The 22,311-nt window shown below is 37.1% G+C and overlaps 1 protein-coding gene across 1 annotated transcript in view; it reads left to right on the top strand.

Moving 5' to 3' along the window:
• Positions 1-22,311, top strand: part of MBOAT2 (membrane bound O-acyltransferase domain containing 2) — a 155,200-nt gene that overhangs the window by 80,931 nt on the left and 51,958 nt on the right. Inside the window, exon 4 of the mRNA XM_049784522.1 lies at positions 21,229-21,324. Within this exon, the coding sequence (XP_049640479.1) occupies positions 21,229-21,324 (96 nt within the window). The remainder of the gene's footprint in view (positions 1-21,228; positions 21,325-22,311) is intronic.

Here is a 22,311-nt window from a genome sequence, read left to right as displayed (position 1 = left end):
CCTTTCCTTTCCTTTCCTTTCCTTTCCTTTCCTTTCCTTTCCTTTCCCCTTTCCTTTCCTTTCCTCTTTCCTTTCCTTTCCCCTTTCCTTTCCTTTCCCCTTTCCTTTCCTTTCCTTTCCTTTCCTTTCCTTTCCTTTCCTTTCCTTTCCTTTCCTTTCCTTTCCTTTCCTTTCCTTTCCTTTCCTTTCCTTTCCTTTCCTTTCCTTTCCTTTCCTTTCCCCTTCCCCTCTTCCCCTTCCCTCTTCTACTTTCCTTCTTCCTCTTCCCCTTCCCTTCATCCCTTTCCCCCTTTCTCTCTTCCTCTTCCTCTTTCTTTCTTTCCTTCCCCATTCCCCTCTTCCACTTTCCCTCTTCTCCGTCTCCTCTTCCCCTTCCCCTTGCTTTCTTTTGTGGAGTCTGTTCAGATATGCTTGAGAAGTTATAAGACTCCAAGAGTTAATCCATTTCTTCCAGGTTTTCTTATTTTGTGGCATAGGGTTTCTCAAAGTAGTCTTTGATTACCCCAATTACCCTTCGAATTTCTGTAGTTATCTGTAGTAATCTCCCCCTTTTCATTTATAATTTGGTTGATTAAGATTCTCTCTTCCTTTCTTTGTGAATTTTGCTAGTGGTTTATCGATCTTGTTTATTTTTTTTAAAGACCCAACTCTTGCTTTCATTGATCTGCTGATTGCTATTTAGATTTCTAGTTCATTATGCTCTAAGCTTTATTATTTACTTCTGTCTACTATATCAATTTCTTCCATCTTTTTCCTTTCAGAGCTAGTATAATCTTGTTAGGTTTTAGCCTGGTTAAACTATGGTGGATGTTGATGTTTTCCATTATTATTATTATTATGTTGTTATTGATATCTTCCTTCAAATTTGTCAACTGTTGTTTTAGATATTTTTCTGGTCCCTCATTGGGTGTGTATATTTTTAGAAGTGTGAATTTTTCCTGTTGTACATATTCCTTGATTATTAAGATTTGTCCATCTCTGTTCCTAACTTTTTAAAGTTTAAAGTCATCTGATATTAGTATGGCCTCTCCAGTCTTTTTAAGGGAGTTCTTTGCTTGAATAATTATCCTCCAACAGTTTGATTTTGTGTTTGTTTTGACTATTCAAATGTGTTCTTATAGACAGCAAAACTTTGGATTCTACTTTTTGATCTATTTTGCCACTCTGTGTCTCTTAACTGATTCATTTAATTCATTGATATTGAGAGAGATAATTGTCTTGGGTTTTTGTGTCAGCTTGAAGTTTGGTGTGTCTGTTGGCCTGTCTTATCTTAAAGTAGACCTTTTAATTCATCCCTTAAGACTGGTTTTGAGTCTGTAAAGTTTCTGAGCTATTATTTATCCATGAAGCTGTGTTTTCTTCCCTCAAACAGTGTAAGTCTAGCTGGGTGAAATACTCTTGGCAATATATTAATTTTATTCAGTTTTGTCACTATATTCCACCACTCTCTTTGGGCCTTGAGGATTTCTTGTGACAAATCTGCTGTCTTAGGGATACTTCTTTGAATATAATTTTCCCTTTTGATCTTGCTGTTTTCAGCAGTCTATTCCTATCTGTGGGGTTTGTCAGCCTATTGTTGTTAGGTTTCTTCCTTTTTCCCTTTCTTCTCTTAAACTGAGAAATCTAACAATACTAAAAAAAATTAAGAAAAAATCAAACAAAAAACTCGAAAAGCACCACAGCAATAAAGATACCAACCACACAATAACCACAGTCCTGAAATAAAAAAAAAAAAGAAAACAACAAACAAAACAGGTACCCATGTTTGGGGTCTTCTGCAGATTCAGGATTTCAGTTATTTACTTCAGGGGTCATCAGCTTCCTTAAAAGTTATTTTAATTGATATATTCAGTTCCTACTTGCATTGTTTTCTGAGATTAGTCAAAATCTTTACACTTATTTACTGGTCTCTTTCTTCCCACGCTTAGCAGAAAAAAAATAATGCAAATTATTTTTTTGGAGATATTTAAGGAGAGAAGTAGTAAAAATAACTGGACTAGGGCCAGAGCAATAGTACAGAGAATCAGATGCTTGCCTTGCATTTGCTAACCCAAGTTTGATCTCCAGCACCATATATAGATAGTCTCCATAGCACCACCAGATTCCTGATCCTTGAGCACAGAACAAGGAGTAAGCCTTGTACTATAGAAATGTTCTCCCCTCCAAAAAAAAAAAAAAAAACACCCCAAAAATTGCTAGATAAGGGGAAATGAGAGTGACCCACATAGTCACTTTTCTTTCCTCTTGTATGGAAGCCTGTACCCTCTTCCTTCATCCTGCCCATTTCTACCCAGACTCCATGACTGTAACCAGTTCATCTTGTGTCTCAGCTTTTCCCCTTGCCTATGCTGTCTCCTGTCATTCTTGTAAGTACCCAAGACAGTTCATTAAAAACACTCGCCGTTTCCCCATCTCATTTCACATCTAGCCATCACTAAGAACTCTCTTTTTCTTCAATTTTCTCAAAGTCATTTTGAGGATTCGACATTTGTGTGATGTACAAAGTGGTGCCAGGTCTATGAAGTAAGCCCTTGGCAAATATGACTACCATTAGTGGCTGTTATTTCCTTGATGATACCTGACGTCTGCTCTTATCTGTAGCTCCAGGCCTCTCTCTAGCTCAGTGTCTCCTACCTAGACTTTTAGTGTGTCAGCAGATTTACCTGGCTCTGTCTGCCCAAGTTCTGCTGCCCTAATGGTCTTTTAAAACACTGATTTCCCACGAGCCTTTTCCACTTTGAACTCTGTATTGACTACTTTTAAGCTGCTTGGCAGCACTTTGTGCCTTTGCTCTCCCTTCCTTTCCTCTTTTATTTTATTTAAATAATTTTTATTGTGACCAAGAAGTGAGTTGCAAATATTTCACAGTAATATTGAAGGTACATAGTGACACTGAATCAGGGCCATTCCCACCACAAGGGTTGTTCTCCTTCCCCTACTTTTCCCAACATGTGTCCCATATCTCCCTCCTTTGCCCCCCTCCCTGGAGTGCTAGTATAACCGTTCCCCTCTGTGTATAGCTTGTTGTGCTTCCTTTACTCTTAGTTACAACATGTACTCTCAACAGGTGCAGATTCAGCCACAATGAACCTCTCTCTCTCTCTCTTTCATTTTACACTTTATGTCTTTATTTGCAGAGCCCAGCCTGAATTCCTGCTGGTCTCACAGAGAGCCCTGTTTACCTGTGACTTTCCTTTTTTCTCCTCCCAGATAAAATTAGTCACCTACACTTGGTCCAACCTCTGGACTTCACCTATTATATTTGATTCTACAGGGTTAGTTCACTGGCAAGGTAATTCTGGGATGACTTCTGGGGTCAGAGAGATAATACAGAGGGTAGGGAACATGCTTTACATCAAGCTGATTTGACATCCCAAATAGTTCCCCTGAGCCTGCCAGGAGTGATTCCTGAGTGCCAAGCTAGAAGTAATCAACCCCTGAACACCAATGGGTGTGGCTCAAAAACAAAAAATTACAATCTTGACTCCAGAGCTATGCTTGCCTATTCCTTCTTCCCCACAAGGTAGCTTTTCCATATTGCCTGAGTTTATTTAGCTGCTCTGGTCTCAGTTTCTTCATGCTAAAGATGGCATAATAATATCCACCTCTAGGATTGCAGTGAAGATTGGATGAATACTAAACTGCTTCCTTAAATACAAGGTGCTGCCCTTCATTGTAAACTGTCCCATTAATGTGTGTACCCCATGTGAAGGATTAGACACTCTTAATTGTGAGAGGATTGTGATTTCAAGAAGGTAATGTATAAAATGCCTGCATGCTAAAGTCAACAAGATTCATTATATGGAGACCTTGGGAGCTGCTCAGGGTCATTTGCCATTCATATTGTCTTTGGAACTGGAGAGGATTGAGATTGGACCTCATTCAATTTTGTATGCTCAGAACCATACCAGCCATTAAGGATTAAGGTATTGGAATATGTGTTTGGACACAGCAGAATGGATTCTGTCCACAAATTGACCAACTTCTCAAACCTAAAACCATTATCCACACTGAAGCATGTGCTCTTCTGTTTTCTTTTTCTATTATTTCTTCTGGAGTATGGTAGCAGAGCCAGGTTTTGATAGGAGGAAGGCAGTGGTGCCAGGATTTTCAGTAGTCGGTGGGTGCAGAAGGCTCAGCTCCACCCTATTTTAGAATGAAAGGCCCTGAGATTTCAGTCCTCTAGACCTATCTCACCTGAGAGAATTCAGCTGCTCATATTATTTCAGTCACAGAGCTGGACTTTCTGTTAAAAGGTATAGGGTGTGGCTTTGGCCTATTGTAGTTCATATGCAGGAAGGGGATTCTGCCACACTCTACCCCCATGCTAGCTTCCTCTTCTTGTCACCACTGGTTCTGAGCCCAAATACAGACTTTGGAAAGTTTGTCATTTATGTAGTCTTTCTTACTGCCCTCACTTGCAATAAAGTTGCAGAATTACAAGGCCATTTACCACAAGCCCATGGCAAATATACTCAGTGGGGAAAAACTAAAGACCTTTCCTCTAGACTCGAGCAGAAAACAAGGCTGCCTCCTCTCACCACTCCTATTTAACATAGTACTAAAAGTACTTGCCATAGCAATCAGGCAAGAAAAATATATCAAGGACATCCAGATAGGAAAGAAAGAAGTCAAACTCTCACTGTTTGCAGATGACATGGTACTATATTTAGAAAATGCTAGAGACTACAAAAAAAGCTACTAGAAATGATACATTTGTTTGGAAAGTGGCAGGCTACAAAATTAGCATGCAAAAATCCATGGCCTTCTTATACACAAATAATTATAGACATTAAAAAATAATCCCATTCACAATAGTGCCACAGCAACTCAAGTACCTTGAAATCAACTTAACTAAAGAGGTAAAAGACTTTACAAAGAAAACTATAAAACACTGCTCCAAGATATAAGAGGACACACACATAAATGGAAACATATACTCTGTTAATGGATTGGGAAGATTAAGATCATTAAAATAATATTTCCCAAAGCATTGTACAGATTTATTGCAGCCCCTCTAAGGATACCCACGACATTTTTCAAAGAAGTAGAAATGCACAAAGATCAACTCAAAATGGACTAAATCAGACTTTGATATCAGACCTGTAACTATGAAGTATATAGAAGAAAACATAGGCAAAGTACTGAAGTTCATTGAGACTAAAAGCATCTTCAAGGAGGAAACACCACTGTTCAAGCAAGCAGAAGCAAAGATAAATAAATGGGACAACAATAAACTAAGAAGCTTCTGCATTTCAAAGAAAACAGTGACTAGGATACAGACTACCCACAGAATGGGAGAAACTATTCATCCAATACCCACCTGATAAGAGGCTAATATCTAAGTTTTACAAGTTATTGACAGAACTCAACCAGAAAAATAAAATCTAACCTCATTCAAAAATGGGGAGAAGAAATGAACAGACATTTTCTCAATAAAGAAATACAAATGGCAGGAGGCACATGAAAAAAATGTTCCATATCACTAATCATCAGGGCTATGCAAATCAAAGCAACATTACGATATCATCTCACACCACAGAGATTGGCATACATCACAAAGAACAAGAACAACCAGTGCTGACATAGATGTAGCGAGAAAGGGTCTCTCATTCACTGTTGGTGGGAATACTGTCTACTTTAGCCTTTCTGGAAAACAATATGGATATTCCTCAAAAAAACTGAAAATTGAGTTCCTGCATGATCCAGCAGTACCACTCCTAGGGATATACCCTAGGACCTCGAAGGCGAACCTATGGTACACATGCCAGTGATGGCACGTGAAGGCCTTGCAGCTGGCACACGGGAAGGGGTCCACAATTAAGATATATGGCATGGTGGGAGGCGAGTGTGCCAGTGTCTGCCTTGCAGCTCACCTGGCAACTGGGCCGGACTGGCCATTGGGAGGACCAGGCATTGTGCAGCAATTTGGGCACTTGGGCTCAAAAAGGTTAGCCATCACTGACCAAGGATATACTCTAGGCTTACAAAAACACAAGACAAAAATGCTCTCTGCACCCCTATGTTCATCGCAGCACTATTTACAATAGTCAGAATTTAGAAGCCACCCAGGTGCCTGACAACAGATGATTGGTGAAAGAAATTGTGGTACATCTACACAATGGAATACTATGCAGCTGTTAGGAAAAATGTAGTATGAAATTTGCCTATATGTGGATGGACCTGGAGATTATTATGCTAAGTAAAATGAGTTAGAGGGAGAGGGATAAACATAGAATAGTCTCATTCATCTGTGGGATATAAGAAAATTAAAAGGTAGAATGGTAATAATATCCAAAGACAATAGAGATGAAAGCCAGGAGGACCAGCCCATGATATAAAGCTTGCAACAAAGAGCTGTGAGTGAATTTAGAGTACTAACTGTACTGACAACTACCATGACAAAGAATGAGAAAGAAGCAGAACTCTTTCCCAGTGACAGGCTAGGTGTGTGTGTGAGGGAGGGTGGGGGGGAACATCGGTGGTGGGAAGGTTGCACTGGTGAAGGATGATGGACATTCTATGATTGAATCCAACTACAAACATTTCTGTAACCATGGTGCTTAAATAAGTAATTTATAAAAAAAAAATTACAGAACTCATAGAATCATTTCTGTTTTCTTTCTTCCTTTTCTACAAAATAGTTTCACCATGAGATTGTTTCGGCAGAAAGATGAGTGATATTACTTTGTAGGCAGATGGACTCTGTTCTGTTCCTGAACAGAGAGAGGTTCCTGGTTTTCTGCCTAATGGAGACCCCAAGGCCTTTTACTTGGGAATTTATAGGGGTGATTGGGCATTTTTTTCAGAATCTTGGTTTTAATAGGTGCTTAAGTAATCTGGAATCTGAATTTGTTTGGGTGGATAATTGTCTTTGTAAGTTACTCTAAGATTGTCGTTATGTTATCTGCCAAGTATAATGGTTTTATTTGTTTGTTTATATGGGACCACATCTAGCAGAGCTGTCAGGTTGGGAGTTGGACCTCTGGGTCATTTCCAGAAGTGATTAAGAGGCACAGTCCAAAAAGTTGGTGCTTAGGCCCAGTGTTTGGTTCCACATAGATTCATTTGGTGATACTAGGGACCACCTGGGTTTCATCTGGTAGTTCTTAGGGAGTCATACAATGCCAAGGACTCATATGCTAAATAATTACTATGCCATTTAAGTTCTCATTGAGGACAAAAGGCTTTAAATTTTTGCTTCTGGGTAGTTGCTGTTTTGCTAGGAGAGGCTGAATTGGAATCTTTAAATAAAATGATATTTTGACTGAAATATAAATATCTTTCATCTTGATATAAGCTATGCAAGTCTTGATATAAAACCTTGCCCTTTGAAAGACAAAAAATATTTCTTAATACCTATAGCTCAAACCCAAATATATAAATTTTATTTGTATTTGAGTCAACTTTGAACTTTTTTGGGGGAAGAACAATTAAGTGACTTTATTATGTTACTGAGCCAGAAGTGGGATCAAAAGTTGGATTTTGTGAAATAGCTGAACAATGATTGGGTAGTTTGATTCATTTCTGTCATCTCTAAAGAAAGTGAAAAAAAGAAAGAATTGAGTACTTCATGTATCCAGTCACTGTTTGTGCCCAGTCTAGTGAATACAGCTAAGCTCCTTTTCCTTTTTAATGAATAAGGCTTTGTCAAAGAACAAATAAAATCCTCACGACTTTTATTATATTTGTGACTCAGTTGAAATCTCTTTGTTTCAGTTGAGAGTGCACCTGGCCAGAAAGGCAGTCAGTCAGGCAGTAAGCACTATCTCTCTAGAAACAGTTTTATTTATTAAGAATGTTGGATTACCTGCAGGTTTCGAGGAAGGAATGAGAGTGTCTGTATTCAACAAACACCAGAATCTGGTGCCTCTGTACTCAGGGCAAAGTTTAGAATGGGGTGCTGATGCTGATTCCATGGCCCCCACATTGTTCTGGAGAGATCAGCAGCTTTCTAACATGAGATGAATGAAAGGAGGGATCTCCGAGTCCTGTGTGAAGATGACTGGGCTGTTCTTCTCCTGTAAAACAGGTTATTTTTAATGGTGTCCTTCAAATAGAGTCACCAACACAGAAGTGATTTTTTTTTTATGGACAGAATTCAGTTCACATTACCAGGTGACATCTGGCAGTCCTTTCTTGCCACCAGAACTTCACAGATATGGATTTGTTTCTGGAAGCTTGCAAGAACATGAATCTACCTCCCACAGGAAAAATGTGTCCATGCTGGTCTATAAAACCCCACTTTTCTTGATACAACTTCCAACTATTAATATTAGTATTATGTAAGCATAACCCGATCCACACGTCTTCTCCTTCCTTCCCCCAAATAGCTATAAAACTCACTTTAGGACTCTAGAAATTGACCAAAAATGAACACAACTTTGAACAGCAGTAACTGATGAGGAAACCCTGCTGCCTGGGAAGAAAGGCTCTGTGATGCTCTCATCAGGGGTACCCACATTCCTCCTTCCTTGTCAGACTGATTCTCCTGGGGCTGGGCTGGCAATGGGAGAAAGCAGCTGCTTTTACACCAAAGGTGGCTGACTTGATTTGGAATTAGAAGCAGAAAATTCATGCTGTGTGCTGACAGAAATGTCTCCAAGTTGCTACTCCTGAGGATATGGTCCACATGCTGGCAAGAACTAGAAGTTAGAGAGCTTGAGACCATCTATGTATAGCAGCTCTGCTTCCAGGAGGTAAAATTCATGCTGAGGAAGCCTGAGAGGCAAGAGAGGAAAGGCTGAGGTAGACATAGAAACTGCTGGTGTCTTGATGTGCCTCAGCCAGATGCCTCACATATGGGCACAGGGCAATTCATTGGCAGCAGGCAGAAAGCTTATTGACTAACGTTGTTTGAGTCTAAGCACAGCCTAATGATTTTCCAGAAATGAAGACATGGGCACATAGGGAGGGGGTGACCCCTTGAATAAAGCTAAAAGTAAAATTAGGAATTTAAGAAATTGCATTGATACGTGAGCAGCTGTACACAGTGAGGGAGAGAAATTCATCAAATTTCAATCAAACAAAACCAAAAAATGTCATAGTGATTCTCATGAGAACAAATCAAGACTCTGTTTTGTTTAACACGTCCTGCTTTGAACAGAAAACTATGAGAAACAGGAAGCAGTCAGGCGAAACCATCTCAGCCATGTATTGACTTTACCAAGGAGTTGAAAACACACACTATACATGCATTTAAATAATTAAAAGAAGCTATGATGACCATGATTCATCAAATACAGATGTCAAATAAATAAATATTTTTGGGGGGGACCACACCTGTGATGCTTAGGGATTACTCCTGGCTATGCGCTCAGAAATCGCTCCTGGCTCAGGGACCATATGGGACACAGGGGGATCGAATTGTGGTCCATCTTAGGTCAGCCAAATGTAAGGCAAATGCCCTACTGCTTTGCCACCACTTCAGTCCCAATAAATAGAAACTTTTAAGAAAACAAATGAGAGTCTTGGAGATTATTCCCAAGTAGAATTTATGTCTAGCATGGGCCTTGGACTACTTTAGGCCTAGCTCTGAAGTAATCCACAGGCATGAAGTCATCTCCCTTTGAGATGCAAATACTGAGATCTTTGGGGATGGAGAAAATGATCCACCAACCAGATGCAGAAGCTGCGGAACCATCAGAGGAGAGTAGACTTTTCAAAAAAGGCAAAGCTTCAAGAGACTCAAAGTCATGATAATAGTATGAAAGGATCATCTACAATTCAAGATTCTTCCCTGTGTCGGCACTGAGATTGATCTTTCTGTGTGCTGAGAACTCCAGTCCAGAGCACTTTGAAAGAAGTCGCACTACAAACCAGTTCTCATTGTCCACCTGGAACGTTGGCTGCATCTCAGCATGATATGTATACTCTTGGCTTTTCTCTCTGGAGAAGAGCATGTTTTCTCTTGAAAATATATCTCATTCTTTGCTTTACAAAGCCTCTCACCCTTTAAAGAAATAAAGATAATGTATATGCTTACTATCTTTTATATTTATACATACATTGAGCATTTCTGGAGTTAAACATTTCTGCCTATGGATTCAAGTTACTATCTGGTACATTATCTTCTACCCTAAAGCATATCTTCTAAAATGATGACATGTCTTTATATATTTGGGAATGCCTATATTTATTTCTCACTTTTTGGAGGTGGGAGACTTGGGTTACACCCAGGGTGCTCAGTGCTGGGGATGGAATTAGGATATTAGGATTGGCTACTTTTAGGTAGGTGCCTTAACTGGTACTATCAGTCCAATCCCTCATCCTCATTTTGAAGGGTATATTTTTGAATAGGTAATTTGTGTTTGAACAAATTTTCAACATTTGTTTTTAACAACTTGTCTTTCATTTTGAATGTGCATTCTCTCTATTGTTTCTGATATTGATGCCTCATTCCCCTATGTAACTGTTTTTCTCTTGCTGCCTTTAAAAATATTAATTTATTCAAGTAATGTTAGTTTACAAGCATGTAAATATACACATTTTTAGTGCTATAATACTATTACCAGACCAGAAATTCACATTGTTTATCTCCAATAACATGGTTATAATATATAATAGTAAAGATCCGTTTGTTATCTTTTTTTTTTTTTGGTTTCTGGGCCACACCCAGTGAAGCTTAGGGGTTACTCCTGGGTATGTGCTCAGAAATCGCTCTTGGCTTGGGGGACCATATGGGATGCTGGAGAATCAAACCGCGGTCCGTCCTAGGCTAGTGTGCGCAAGGCAGATGCCTTACTGCTTGTACCAGACCTGAGGGTAGGTTTTGGAAATGATGGTTTACTCTTACTATGTCAGGATTTATATAAAAGGCAAGTATGTGGAGTGACAATAACATCTTTAACAACATACTCTAGGAAAGGATGAGATTTTTTTCCCCATTGTAAAATATGAATGGATCAGAGAGATAGTACACTGGGTAGGGTACCTGCCTTGCATGCTTTAATATTGTAAAATTCATCCTTCCCTTGAAGTTTGGGAAGACCATGTAATGCTAAGGATTGAACATGGGTTGATTGCATGCAAAGCATGCATAAAGCCTGTACTATCTCTCAGCCCTAAAGTTATATAGTTTTTAAGCTTAAGTTAATAATTAGAATTAATTTTTACTGTGTTATATGATGGGAAATGATTATATTTTATATGCACATCTATTTTTCTCAGCATCATTTCAGGTGCCATCTATTCTGTATCGAATTACTTTTCATGTTTATATGGGACTTTTAGTCTATATTCTGTTCACTGAGCTATGTGTTTTATCTTGCACAAGACTTGAACATCTAAATACCAGTTTTATTTTTCTTATTTTGTGTTTGTAGTTCTCAAGATGGTGTGCTTATCTTTTGATTTAATTAAGAGAGTTTTTAAGTTCTAAATATTATATGAAAAGTAAAATTATAAAAATTATGTAGAAATTCAGAGACTGCTAAGAGGTACAGATTATTCTGAAAGAAAAGAACAAAGGTTAAGGACTTACGCTACATGATTTTAAAAGTATAAGCAAACAGTCCTGGAAAATATAGACAGGGAAAAGCAAAGTAAGCAGAAAGAAATGTGATTAGGTACGAAAGCTTTCCTGAAGTTGAACTATAAACAAAGCTGTCTGACTCCATCAACTCATTAGTTTGATTCAGCACATTAAAACAAGCAAGTGTGTGTGTGTGTGTGTGTGTGTTTTCACTTTCCTTCCCTTTTGTTGTTTTAGCAGTGGCCACGGTCACATACACATGATTTTGTTGTGCTCACTGGTGGTTTAAACTTTATCTCTGATGCTTAGACATGCTTGGTTGTAATGTGCCAGAGATCATGCACTGTAGTGCTGGTGAATCCTAAACAGTAGTTCCATGGGGGACCATTGTTGGCTCTAGAATGGGTCTTAGGGATTGAACTTGACACCTTCTCACAAGATAGGCAAATTGCCATTAAATTATCCCATGGCCCCTCACTTGTTACTTTTTGTCTTTATTTTCATCAGTATTTGGAAATGGTTATTGATATTTATTTACCTTGTTTGGAGAATTCTTTTTCAGTTCTTGGCAATTCTAGTTTAATAACTTTCAAAGATACCTTGCATCTTGTTTTCCCTGTGATCATTTTCCACTTCACATCTAGTATCTAAATGAATGGATGTAATTTTGCTTTTATAATGAGGCAGTAATTCAACTTTCATATTTTAATAAAATGTTCTCTTGTGAATCTCTCCATATGTTGTTGGTTTGATTTTGATATTAATAACAGTTATATCAGGAAATATCAATCTGTAGAGAGCAGAAATCCCAATTCAGGGTGATATAATAGGTGAACAGTGTAGAAACATTCACCTCGCAAAACAAAAATTCATGAGGCTGGGCAGCTCATTTTGGTTAATTCAGCAGTGTGGTGTTCATGAGGGCATAGAAACATTCTAATTTTTTTTATTTGATTTTTCTATTTTTCTTTCTTCGCATATTTAACTTTGTTCCCAAGCCAGCTCTGTTTTTGTTTTGTTTTGTTTTCATTAGTTAAAGCTGGCTCTTGCCTTGGTGGACATGAAAACAATAAATGTTGCTCTCTAAAGAGAAAAGCATTTCCAGATGCTCTGTTCACACTCAGGGGTCTCAAACTCAATTTACCTGGGGGCCGCAGGAGGCAAAGTCGGGGTGATCCTTGAGTGCAAAGTCAGTAGTAAACCTTGAACATTGGGGGGTGTGACCCAAACAACTAAAACAAAACAAAACAAAAAAAGATTCCTCTAGGGCAGGGCCACAAAATGTTGTATGGAGGGCCGCGAGTTTGAGACCCCTGCGTGCATGGAGCTGACCTCAGTGTTCTGCAGGTTACCCATAATCCTGGAATGGTGGGAGGGCAAGGCCACAGTGAGTTAGAATCATCTGCATCTTGGCATTTGCATTTTATAAGGAAGTGAACAAGAGTAGAGAAGTAAAGAGTTTTATTTAAGTCCACATAATAATCTGTCTGTTCCGGTCTGTCTGGATTTTATTTTCATGAACAGTATTGTTTGAATACACAATAAAATGCATATTTTGGCCATAGCACTTAGAACACACAAAGGACACACATATTGACTTAGTTGTCTGCTTTACTTTGCTTCTAAATTTTCTCATTACCCCTCCCTTCAGTCTAACTCAAAAGGAAAGGTAGCAATGAAAAATTTGATGGGATTTTGTATCATTTGAAAATGCAATCAACTGCAGAGAATAGGAAAAAAAATAACCCACCACCTAAAATACTTTCTATTTTGTTTGCTTCAGTGTTGGCACTGTAGCTTTATTGTTTTAATTCTTGGAAATTATTTTATTTAAATACCATGGTTTACAAAGTTGTTCACAATACAGTTGTTTTTTCTTTCAGTTACAAAGTTGTTCATAATTGAGTTTCAGTCTTACAATATACAACACTGTTTACTAGTGCACATTTCCTGCCACCAGTCTTCCCAGTTTCCCTCCTGTCCTCTCCCCTGCCTGTTTCTCTGGCAAGACTCTCTTTCTGTTTCTCTCTCTCTTTTTTCCTTTTTGACCCTGTGGTTTGCAGTGTTGTTGCTGAAGGAACATCATACATATCACTTTATCTCCTTTCAACACCCAGTTCTTGTCCAGAGTGATCATTGCAAACTATCACTGTCATGGCGGTCCCTTCTCTGCCATAACTGCACCCCACCACTATTTGTGGGATTCTTCCTACTGTAGGATGGTCCTTTTGACCCTCATCTCTATTGTCTCTGGATATTTTTTTAACCATACTATCATTTTTTTAAAAAAAAAATCCTACAAATGAATGCTACCATTATATGTTCCCCCTCTCATTTTCACTCAGCATAATACTCTTCATATCTATATGACTCAGCAATACCACTCTTAGAAACCTACCCCTAAGAGCCTAACAACACAATGCAGAAAGTCCCTCTTCACTCCTATATTCATCATGGCACTATTCAAAATAGACAACCCAAGTTGGAAACTACTCAAGTGCCTGAGAATAGATGAGAGGCTAAATAAACTGTGGTACATCTACACAATGGAACACTAAGCAGCTGTTAGGACAAATGAAGTCATGACATAGTAGCTTCAATGGAAGTATTTTTGTTGTTCATCAGTATAGTCCTTAACCTCCTAGCTTTCTACCTCATAGATGCATATGGTTGCATTGAAAACCTCAGATGCTGAAAATAAAGGATCTACTATCAGTGTATCTGGCACCCTTCTTTGTCTTTTACTTTGTTTTTTTTTTTCTTTAGGAAAACTTTTTAGTCTTGTTCCTTAGATATACCTTATAAGTCCCAAATGGTACTTAAATTTTCCAGTAGTTACAATTCAAAAAGATGGGGGAATATGTTTATTCTATTTACCTAATACATACTATGTAAGTATTATCGTTCAAAGTATAATCAATAAAAATTATTGATATATTTAAAGTCCTTTTCCTAAAACTTAAATTTTCAAAAGTTAGAGTATAATTTACAACTACTATACAAGTCTCTATTAGCAACTTTTCAAATACTCAGTATGCTGGTAAATGTTTTTTTTAATATTTTAATCGTTTTATTTTTATTAAGCTTCTGTGATTTACAGTAGTATTATTGGTGGTGTCCCATGCATATAATTTTAACTCAACACCCATCACCAGTGTAACTACCTCTTTCCCAAGGACCCCAGTATTCCTCCCTACCATTGAATTGTGTTGGTCAATTCCCCTACTGGTAAATTTTTTTAAGAACATACTGACTTTCTAGGGGAAATATATACATCAATATGCACGTATATGTTTACTATAAATTTTACTAATTTAACATTCAGTGCACAATATACAAATAATAAAGATACACAGTACTTTTTTGTTGTTTGTTTGTTTTTGGTGGGGCCACACCCAGTGATGCTCAGGGGTTACTCCTGGCTATGCACTTCAGAAATCGCTCCTGGCTTGGGAGACCATATTGGATGCCAGGGGACCGAACAGCTGTCTGTCCTAGGCTAGCAGATGCCTTACCGCTTGCACCATCACTCTGTCCCCCCCATACTCTTATAAATTTCATATATCCAAGTGATTTCCATAGAGTATTGTCATTGAACTTTGTCAAGCTCTATACATAAATTATGGTTGCTATAAGTCTCTCATAATTTGAAAAATGAGGCTATAAGTACCTGCTTCATGGTATACAGATCACAATATAGATCCTTAAAGAAGTTGCTCATGGGACTGGAGAGTTAAATAAAATGGACAGTGAGCCTTACTTGTGGCTCACTCTGGTCTGATCTCATCTATGGCTTCTCATATTCCTCCAGGAGTGATACCTAATCACAGAGCCAGGAGTAAAGTGAGCCATGAGCACCACTGTTGGTGGAAGTTGAACTCCTTATTGATTGTTTCTGAGTCCCCAAATAACTCCCAGAAAGATAAATTAAATTTAAATCCCATTCTTCTGTCCTCCCCTTTGGGGAGACCTTAGTAATAATATCTGGAGTAAATAATCAACACAGACAAAAGATTAGGGGACCAAAGGTTCAGCAAAGAGAGTCTTTTGTCAGTCTGTAGCCAGCTCCAAAAAGCAAACCAAACCAGCCATCAGCTCTGGCAAAAAAGCCCCTTATGCCTCCCTAACAAGCTATTTTATTATTTTCTTAATCGCCCCCACCTGGAAGATCCAGGTGGGATGACAGGCAAAAACAATATTACAAAAAATACACAACACACCACTAGGTGTGCCCCCCCCCACCAAATTGCTAATATCACGGTCATTTAACATATTTCTAACACAAATTTTGGTAGTTCTGTTTATATCAATGAATAAAATGAAAGCAAAAAATTAAAGATGCATGTCAGAACTTTTCTCATTTACTATTTGAGCAGTTTTGGTGTTTTTGCTGAAAAAATTTGAATTTGATATTAGTCTTTTAAATATTGGAAACTATATTTTTGGGCTATTCCCAATGCAATGCAGTTGCTATTGTCTCGCAACATTTTTTAGCTTAATGTGCATTATTGGCATTTCATTTTAACTCTAATATGGTGGATCAGCCAACCTTTCCCATACAGGGCCAAAAAGTCGGTATTTTAGATCTTGACTGCCATATCCTTTAGTCTTAGAGGAGAGCAAGGGAGATATTTGAAATGCATATGGAGATAATCATTTTGTTATAGAACTTTTTCCCATTATATTTCAATATGTTTATATGGACAAACATATGTACACACATGTATATATAAACATGAATTTATATTTTCCCTGGAAATTATTAAACTTATAAATACATTGTTACGGGCCCGGAGAGATAGCACAGCAGCGTTTGCCTTGCAAGCAGCCGATCCAGGACCAAAGGTGGTTGGTTCAAATCCCGGTGTCCCATATGGTCCCCCCTGCCTGCCAGGAGCTATTTCTGAGCAGACAGCCAGGAGTAACCCCTGAGCATAGCAGGGTGTGGCCCAAAAACCAAAAAAAAAAAAACATTGTTACTTAGTTGCTATTCCCCACTTAACACTTTCATTGTATGTATATATAGAACCTTCATGGTGGGATACTGATTAGGATTCAAAGCTAGCTTTCCCTGTGTATATATATAGAGAGAGATAGATGTTTTCTTTGTCTCTATAAATATATTCCATAGTGTGACTTTCTGTTTTAGTTCCATTTAACTAAAACATTGGAATCATTTTGTTGACTTGCCAATTATTTAGGTTACATTAGTGCTTTAGTAAATATCTTTGCATGTATATTTGTTCTGTGTGTATTTATTTTATTTAAAAATATTTTTGGGCCTTAGAACCACACCTGGTGGGGCTCAGGGATTACTCCGGGCTCTCTGTTAAGAGTTCACTTTTGGCAGGGCTTCAGAGACAATATGTGGTCCTGGGGATTGAACGTGAATTGATAGCATGTAAAGCAAACACCCCACCCACTTTAGTCCTGTTGTTTCTTTTTAAGAATAGACTCTTGATAGCAAATGATGGTGAGAGGACCAATTTTACTGGATACTGCAAAATCACCTAGCAAAATGGAAAATATTTAAAAATTTTTGTTAGCAACTGTATTTAAGTTTTTTTGTTTTGTTTTGTTTTGCTTTGTTATTTTTTTTTACCCAGATTGGATATTGCTTACTTTAAAACTTTATATATAGGTTTCTATATTTTGTTATTTCCTGATCATTCCTTGGCTCATATTTACTTTTACTTTTTTTTTTTTTTTTTTTTTTTTTTGCTTTTTTTGGCCACACCTGGTGACGCTCAGGGGTTACTCCTGGCCATGCACTCAGAAATCGCTCCTGGCTTGGGGGACCATATAGGATGCTGGGGGTTCGAACCACAGTCTGTCCTAGGTTAGCATGTGAAGGCAAATGCCCTACCCCTGGGACTACTGCTCCTGCCCCATACTTTTAATGTTTGAGTTACTTTTATTCTAAATTGCTATTTATATTTTATCTATTTTTACTAACATTTTAATTCTTTTTAGGTTTCTTGTATAATAAATAATTTCTATTACTTTTTATTGTCATCTGTCATAGATATTTCTAGTGTTATAGATATTTGTCAGGCTTTATTTATGGCATTTTAAAACATATTTGTTAAGATTCTCCATTCTGGGATTTAAGTGCGGCTTTTTTTTTTTTTTGTATTCTAATACATTTTATTATCATACTTTTTTCCATTTATATCTCTTCACAGTCTGAATTTTAATATGTGTGTGTAGTGTGAGTTGGGGAACTTTTTATTTCTGCAGGAAAGCTAACTTTGAATCTCATTTATCTCATTCATCTTTCTCCCTTAATTTTATATGCCAACTTTTTAATAAACAAACACTGGCTTATACAATGAGTCTCTTTTTAATTTTACTCTCTGTTTGGTTAATCTTTTGATCTATTTTTGAAACAATACTATGCTATTAATCAACATGGCATATTTATCTGCTAGGATAGGGAAAGTCCTCCTCCTCATGTTTATTTAGTTTTTCAGGAGACCTTGAAAATTGTTAGTCAGAGTCTCTCTAGAAATGTGTTTCTCAACCTTTATTTAATCATAGCCCCTTACTGATCTTGTTTCTTTCTTCTATTTCACCCTCTCCTACTAGTTGTTCCCTTAATATTATGCTGTGGTCCCCTCCTAGATTATTTTCATCGAAATATCTAGGAATCACACAGAGGATTGTGTTAGCTCCCACTTCAGAAGAACTGCTCTAGAAGGTTTAATTTTGGTGGGGTGACCACACGTAGTTGTTCTCAGGAGTTATTCCTTGCTGGGGGGTTGCACTCCCACCAGCTCTCAAGGGACCAAGCAGTGCCAGAACTTCCTCTTGTAGGCAAAGCATGAACTCTGCCTATTGAGCTCTCTTTCAAGCCCAGTATTGCTAAGGTTTTAATTGGGATTATAATACTAAATTTAGAAATAAATTTGAGGAGCATGAACTTTGATGTTATTTGAATGTTCAAAATAATTCTAGAAGTATGATAATCATACTAACATACAAACCTTTACTTATCTACTTCAAAAGCCCAGGCATTTTGGCCAGATATACTAGTGACTTAAAGCTGACTTAATATTTTGATAGAGTTTTTAAACATTAGAGAGCATTTTTTCCTTAGTTTACTAAGAGTTTGATTTATGTAGAAACATTAAATTTTATTAACTTTTAAATCCATTTACTATAGCTATTTTACCTTTATGCCATCAATATAATGATATATATCACTATTATTACTATATTGAATTATACTGGTGTCTATAAAATCCTCCCTAATTTAGATATTTTATTTTAAATTACTATTTTAATTTGCAAAATTCTTATAAAATAATTATTTATCTATTGCAGATGACAGGTGATCCCAAAGTCAATGGCGTAACTATGTATTATTGCTTACATAATTTGGTGTGGTGACTAAATTTAATGGCTAATTTTGTTTGGGATGCCAATTATTTGTTATTAAATATTGACTGGGCATGCAGACAATTTATGATCTATGACTGCTCTACATCCAAAAGGGTTCTCTTCCGCAGCTGTCAGGCATGTTGGCTATTGACTGGGAGAGGCACAAGAGTTGTTGCTTGGAATACCTCCATTCCTCTAAGACAAACATCAGTCCTTTCTCTCCCTTCCTTCCAGACACCATGGTTTTCAATACTGTCATTGAAAGGATATCATGCACTTCACCTCATCTTCTCCTACCCCCAGCAGCCAGCTCCCAGTCAGAACGATCCTCCCCAACCATCACCACTATCATAGTCCCCTCCCTGAGATTTCATATGACGAACCCTCCGGAAGTCATTTCCATTGTACTCTATTGATAAAACCAAATGATTAAGTCCAACCAAATCCAAAAGCTGGTGAGAGAGATAGTGTAATGGGCAAAGTAGTTTTTGGAGATATTCTGTCTCTGGTCCACACAAACATCCTACAAAAAAAAAATCTCACTTCTCTCCTAAGAGTCATTGAGTTTTTGTCTTCTCATTGGGTAGTGAGGCTTCATTCAGATGTCTGCCTGATCTCAAGTTTTAGTTTGGATGCAGCTTCTTGGACTTGGTTCTTCAAGCCCAGTTCTCCATAAAGAGACAAGTTGTATTAAGGTTACACCTAAATTTCACTTGGCAGTTCCTCCTTTCATTATTCTTCTGCATAGACTTAATGCCTAATGTTGTTTAGTATATTATTTTGCTTATGATTTTGTGGGCCAGGGATTTAACTGATAGATCTTTCATATGGCATCTCTATGTGCTCAGAAATCTTTCCTGGCTTGGGGGACCATATGGGACACTGGGAATTGAACCAGGGTCTGTCCTAGGTTAGCTCATAGCAAGGCAAATGCCCTACTGCTTGCATCACTGCTCCAGTGGAACACAGAAAATCCAGTTGTAGAAGGACAGTGAAATGGAGACCATTAAGGTCACATTTAGGGTAAAAAAATAAGCCAAATGCTTTATATATTAAAAAGATTGTTTTATTTTGGTGTTGGGTCATACTCAGTTATGCCCAGGTCTTATTCCTTCTTCTACACGAGGGATCACTCCTGGTGAGGCCCAGGTATCATATGGGGTGCCAAGGATCAAACCCTGGTCATCCACATGCAAGGCAAGCTCCCTACCTGCTGTACTATCTCTCTACCCCCTACATGCATATTAGAACTTTTAAAGTTTGATTATTTGTCAACATTTGTATCTGAATATGAATAGGTATTATTTTCCCAAATGTAGTTATCAGGATTATAACAACATTTTAAAGCATAGTTAAGAAAGCTTTTTCTCTTTCTCACCAATTTTTACCTTCTTTCCTTTTCCCCCTTTATTGATCAGGAATAATTTCAGTAGATTTAAAACTACCTGTTTGAAGTTTGAAATAACTCATAAAATTCATGAATTGATTACATAAGAGACTAGAGACTAATTTATGTAAATATATTAAATTTCTTTTTATTTTATCATATATGTGGTTAGAAATTTCTTTCCTAAGTTAAGCATTTTATTAGTCCATTATATTTGATACATAAGTTTTTATATATTGTGTATATAATTCTTTTCTCCATTTAGAATTGTATAGTTCCCTTCCTGCCATCAAAATGCTACTAATTATTAGGTCATCAGACACCCATTACCACTCATGTGCACAGCAGTTTTTTATCTTATAATGTGTTATATGTTCTAGAATCTGTTTCTGGGTTTCTATTTTCTCCCTTTAATATATAATTTTTTCCCCATCCCCCAGTCTATTTTTATTTATTGTAACTCTGCCAAGTGGATTAGACTGTGAAAGCACTAAATGTTCATGCCTAGAAAATGAGAATAAATGACACCTGATCCCCTCACAGGATGAATGATTTTAGCCTACTGAGGACAAGCTAAAAAAGTTCTAAGACTATGTGCAGTATGTTTTAACCAGATATTTTTCTACTAAATTTTGTTTTTCATAAAGGAAGAATAACTAGAAAAATATAAACTATGTACTAAATTTAACTAGAAAATGTATCTGATCATGGTACTCAGATACATAATTGGGTATCTGGAAGTCATTAAGAAGGAAAAACCAAAAAAAAGATAGCAATGAAATGCATTTACCATGAGGATGGCACAACATTCAAGTGAACCGAATTAATAAAACTAATTTGTTTTTGTATTGAAGAAAGCTGTTTATCAAATCAACCTAGTATATTTAATTTGAACCACATCGTAGTAATACATTACTTTAAATGTATTCCTTAACAAAAATGAATATTTTATTTTTCACTAATACAGCTTATTTTTGTTTTACAGATATTGTTTTGTGTTTGCTTTGGGATACCTCACAGTGTGCCAAATTACTAGAGTTTATATCTTTGATTATGGACAATATTCTGCTGATTTTTCAGGGTAAGCATAACGCTTTGATTAAATAGCCTGTTTTATCTGTTTTGGCATGTTAATTGAAGGAACGAACACAATTGCATTTAGCAGTTTCAAATTAAAAGCTGGTATTAAACTTTTAGTTGGAAATGCTTTTATGAATTTAGCATTTTTCTTCTCTTAAAGAATTCTATGGTATAGTATAAATAACAAAATAACCTGTCCTTTAAAATTGACGTATTTAAAATTTCTAAATATGTAGTAATAACTTTATTCTATGGCATTCTGAGATTTAAAGCATTTTCTAGTCTGATAAAGATATCTGAAGTCATTTAAAATTATTGGAAATAGTTCCATGGGGCTTGTAAAAATTGCTTTTCTTTGTTATTTTGAGTCCCTTTTATTCTTTAGCTCACCAGATCTACATAAGATCTGATCATGTATTCTTTAAATTTTTAACACCCATAAGATGAACGTTCTTGGGCCAGTCTTGTCAGTCTGAATATCCTAGAGAAGGCCCCTTAAGTTTTGATTCTGTCCAGTTATGCATTTGAAATTTATGGAATGTTTTTTCTACTCATATAGAGTATCAAATTGAGCAGTGGATGTAACTTTTGGCTGTTATTCTTTCAACAGGAATTTAGAGACTCTCTGGTATACTTGGTCCTAAAACAAAACTGATTGAATGTCTGCTTTGAGATTAAATACTAGTGGAGTCCTTAGGTGCTAACTTGCTCATTATATATTTTTGTTTGTTTTTTCACCACACTTCGAGGCACTCAGCTATTATTTCTGCCTCTATGCTCAGTAATCACTCTTGGCAGGCTTAGGGATGCTGGGGATTGAAGCTGGGTTGGCAGCTTGCAAGGCAAATGCCCTCCCTGATGTGCTAGCACACCAGGCCCCTCCCAGGCTCAATATATTTTTAAGGGGACATTTGCTCTCATCTTGGTATCAGGAAAAATTAATGATAGACCTCTACATTCTTTATGTCAAACCTGATAGTTTTCTTTC

This window comes from Suncus etruscus, chromosome 12 (genome assembly GCF_024139225.1).
Source record: "Suncus etruscus isolate mSunEtr1 chromosome 12, mSunEtr1.pri.cur, whole genome shotgun sequence".
In the NCBI taxonomy this organism is placed as follows: Eukaryota; Metazoa; Chordata; class Mammalia; order Eulipotyphla; family Soricidae; genus Suncus; species Suncus etruscus.
This window is presented reverse-complemented; position numbering and strand designations above follow the sequence as displayed.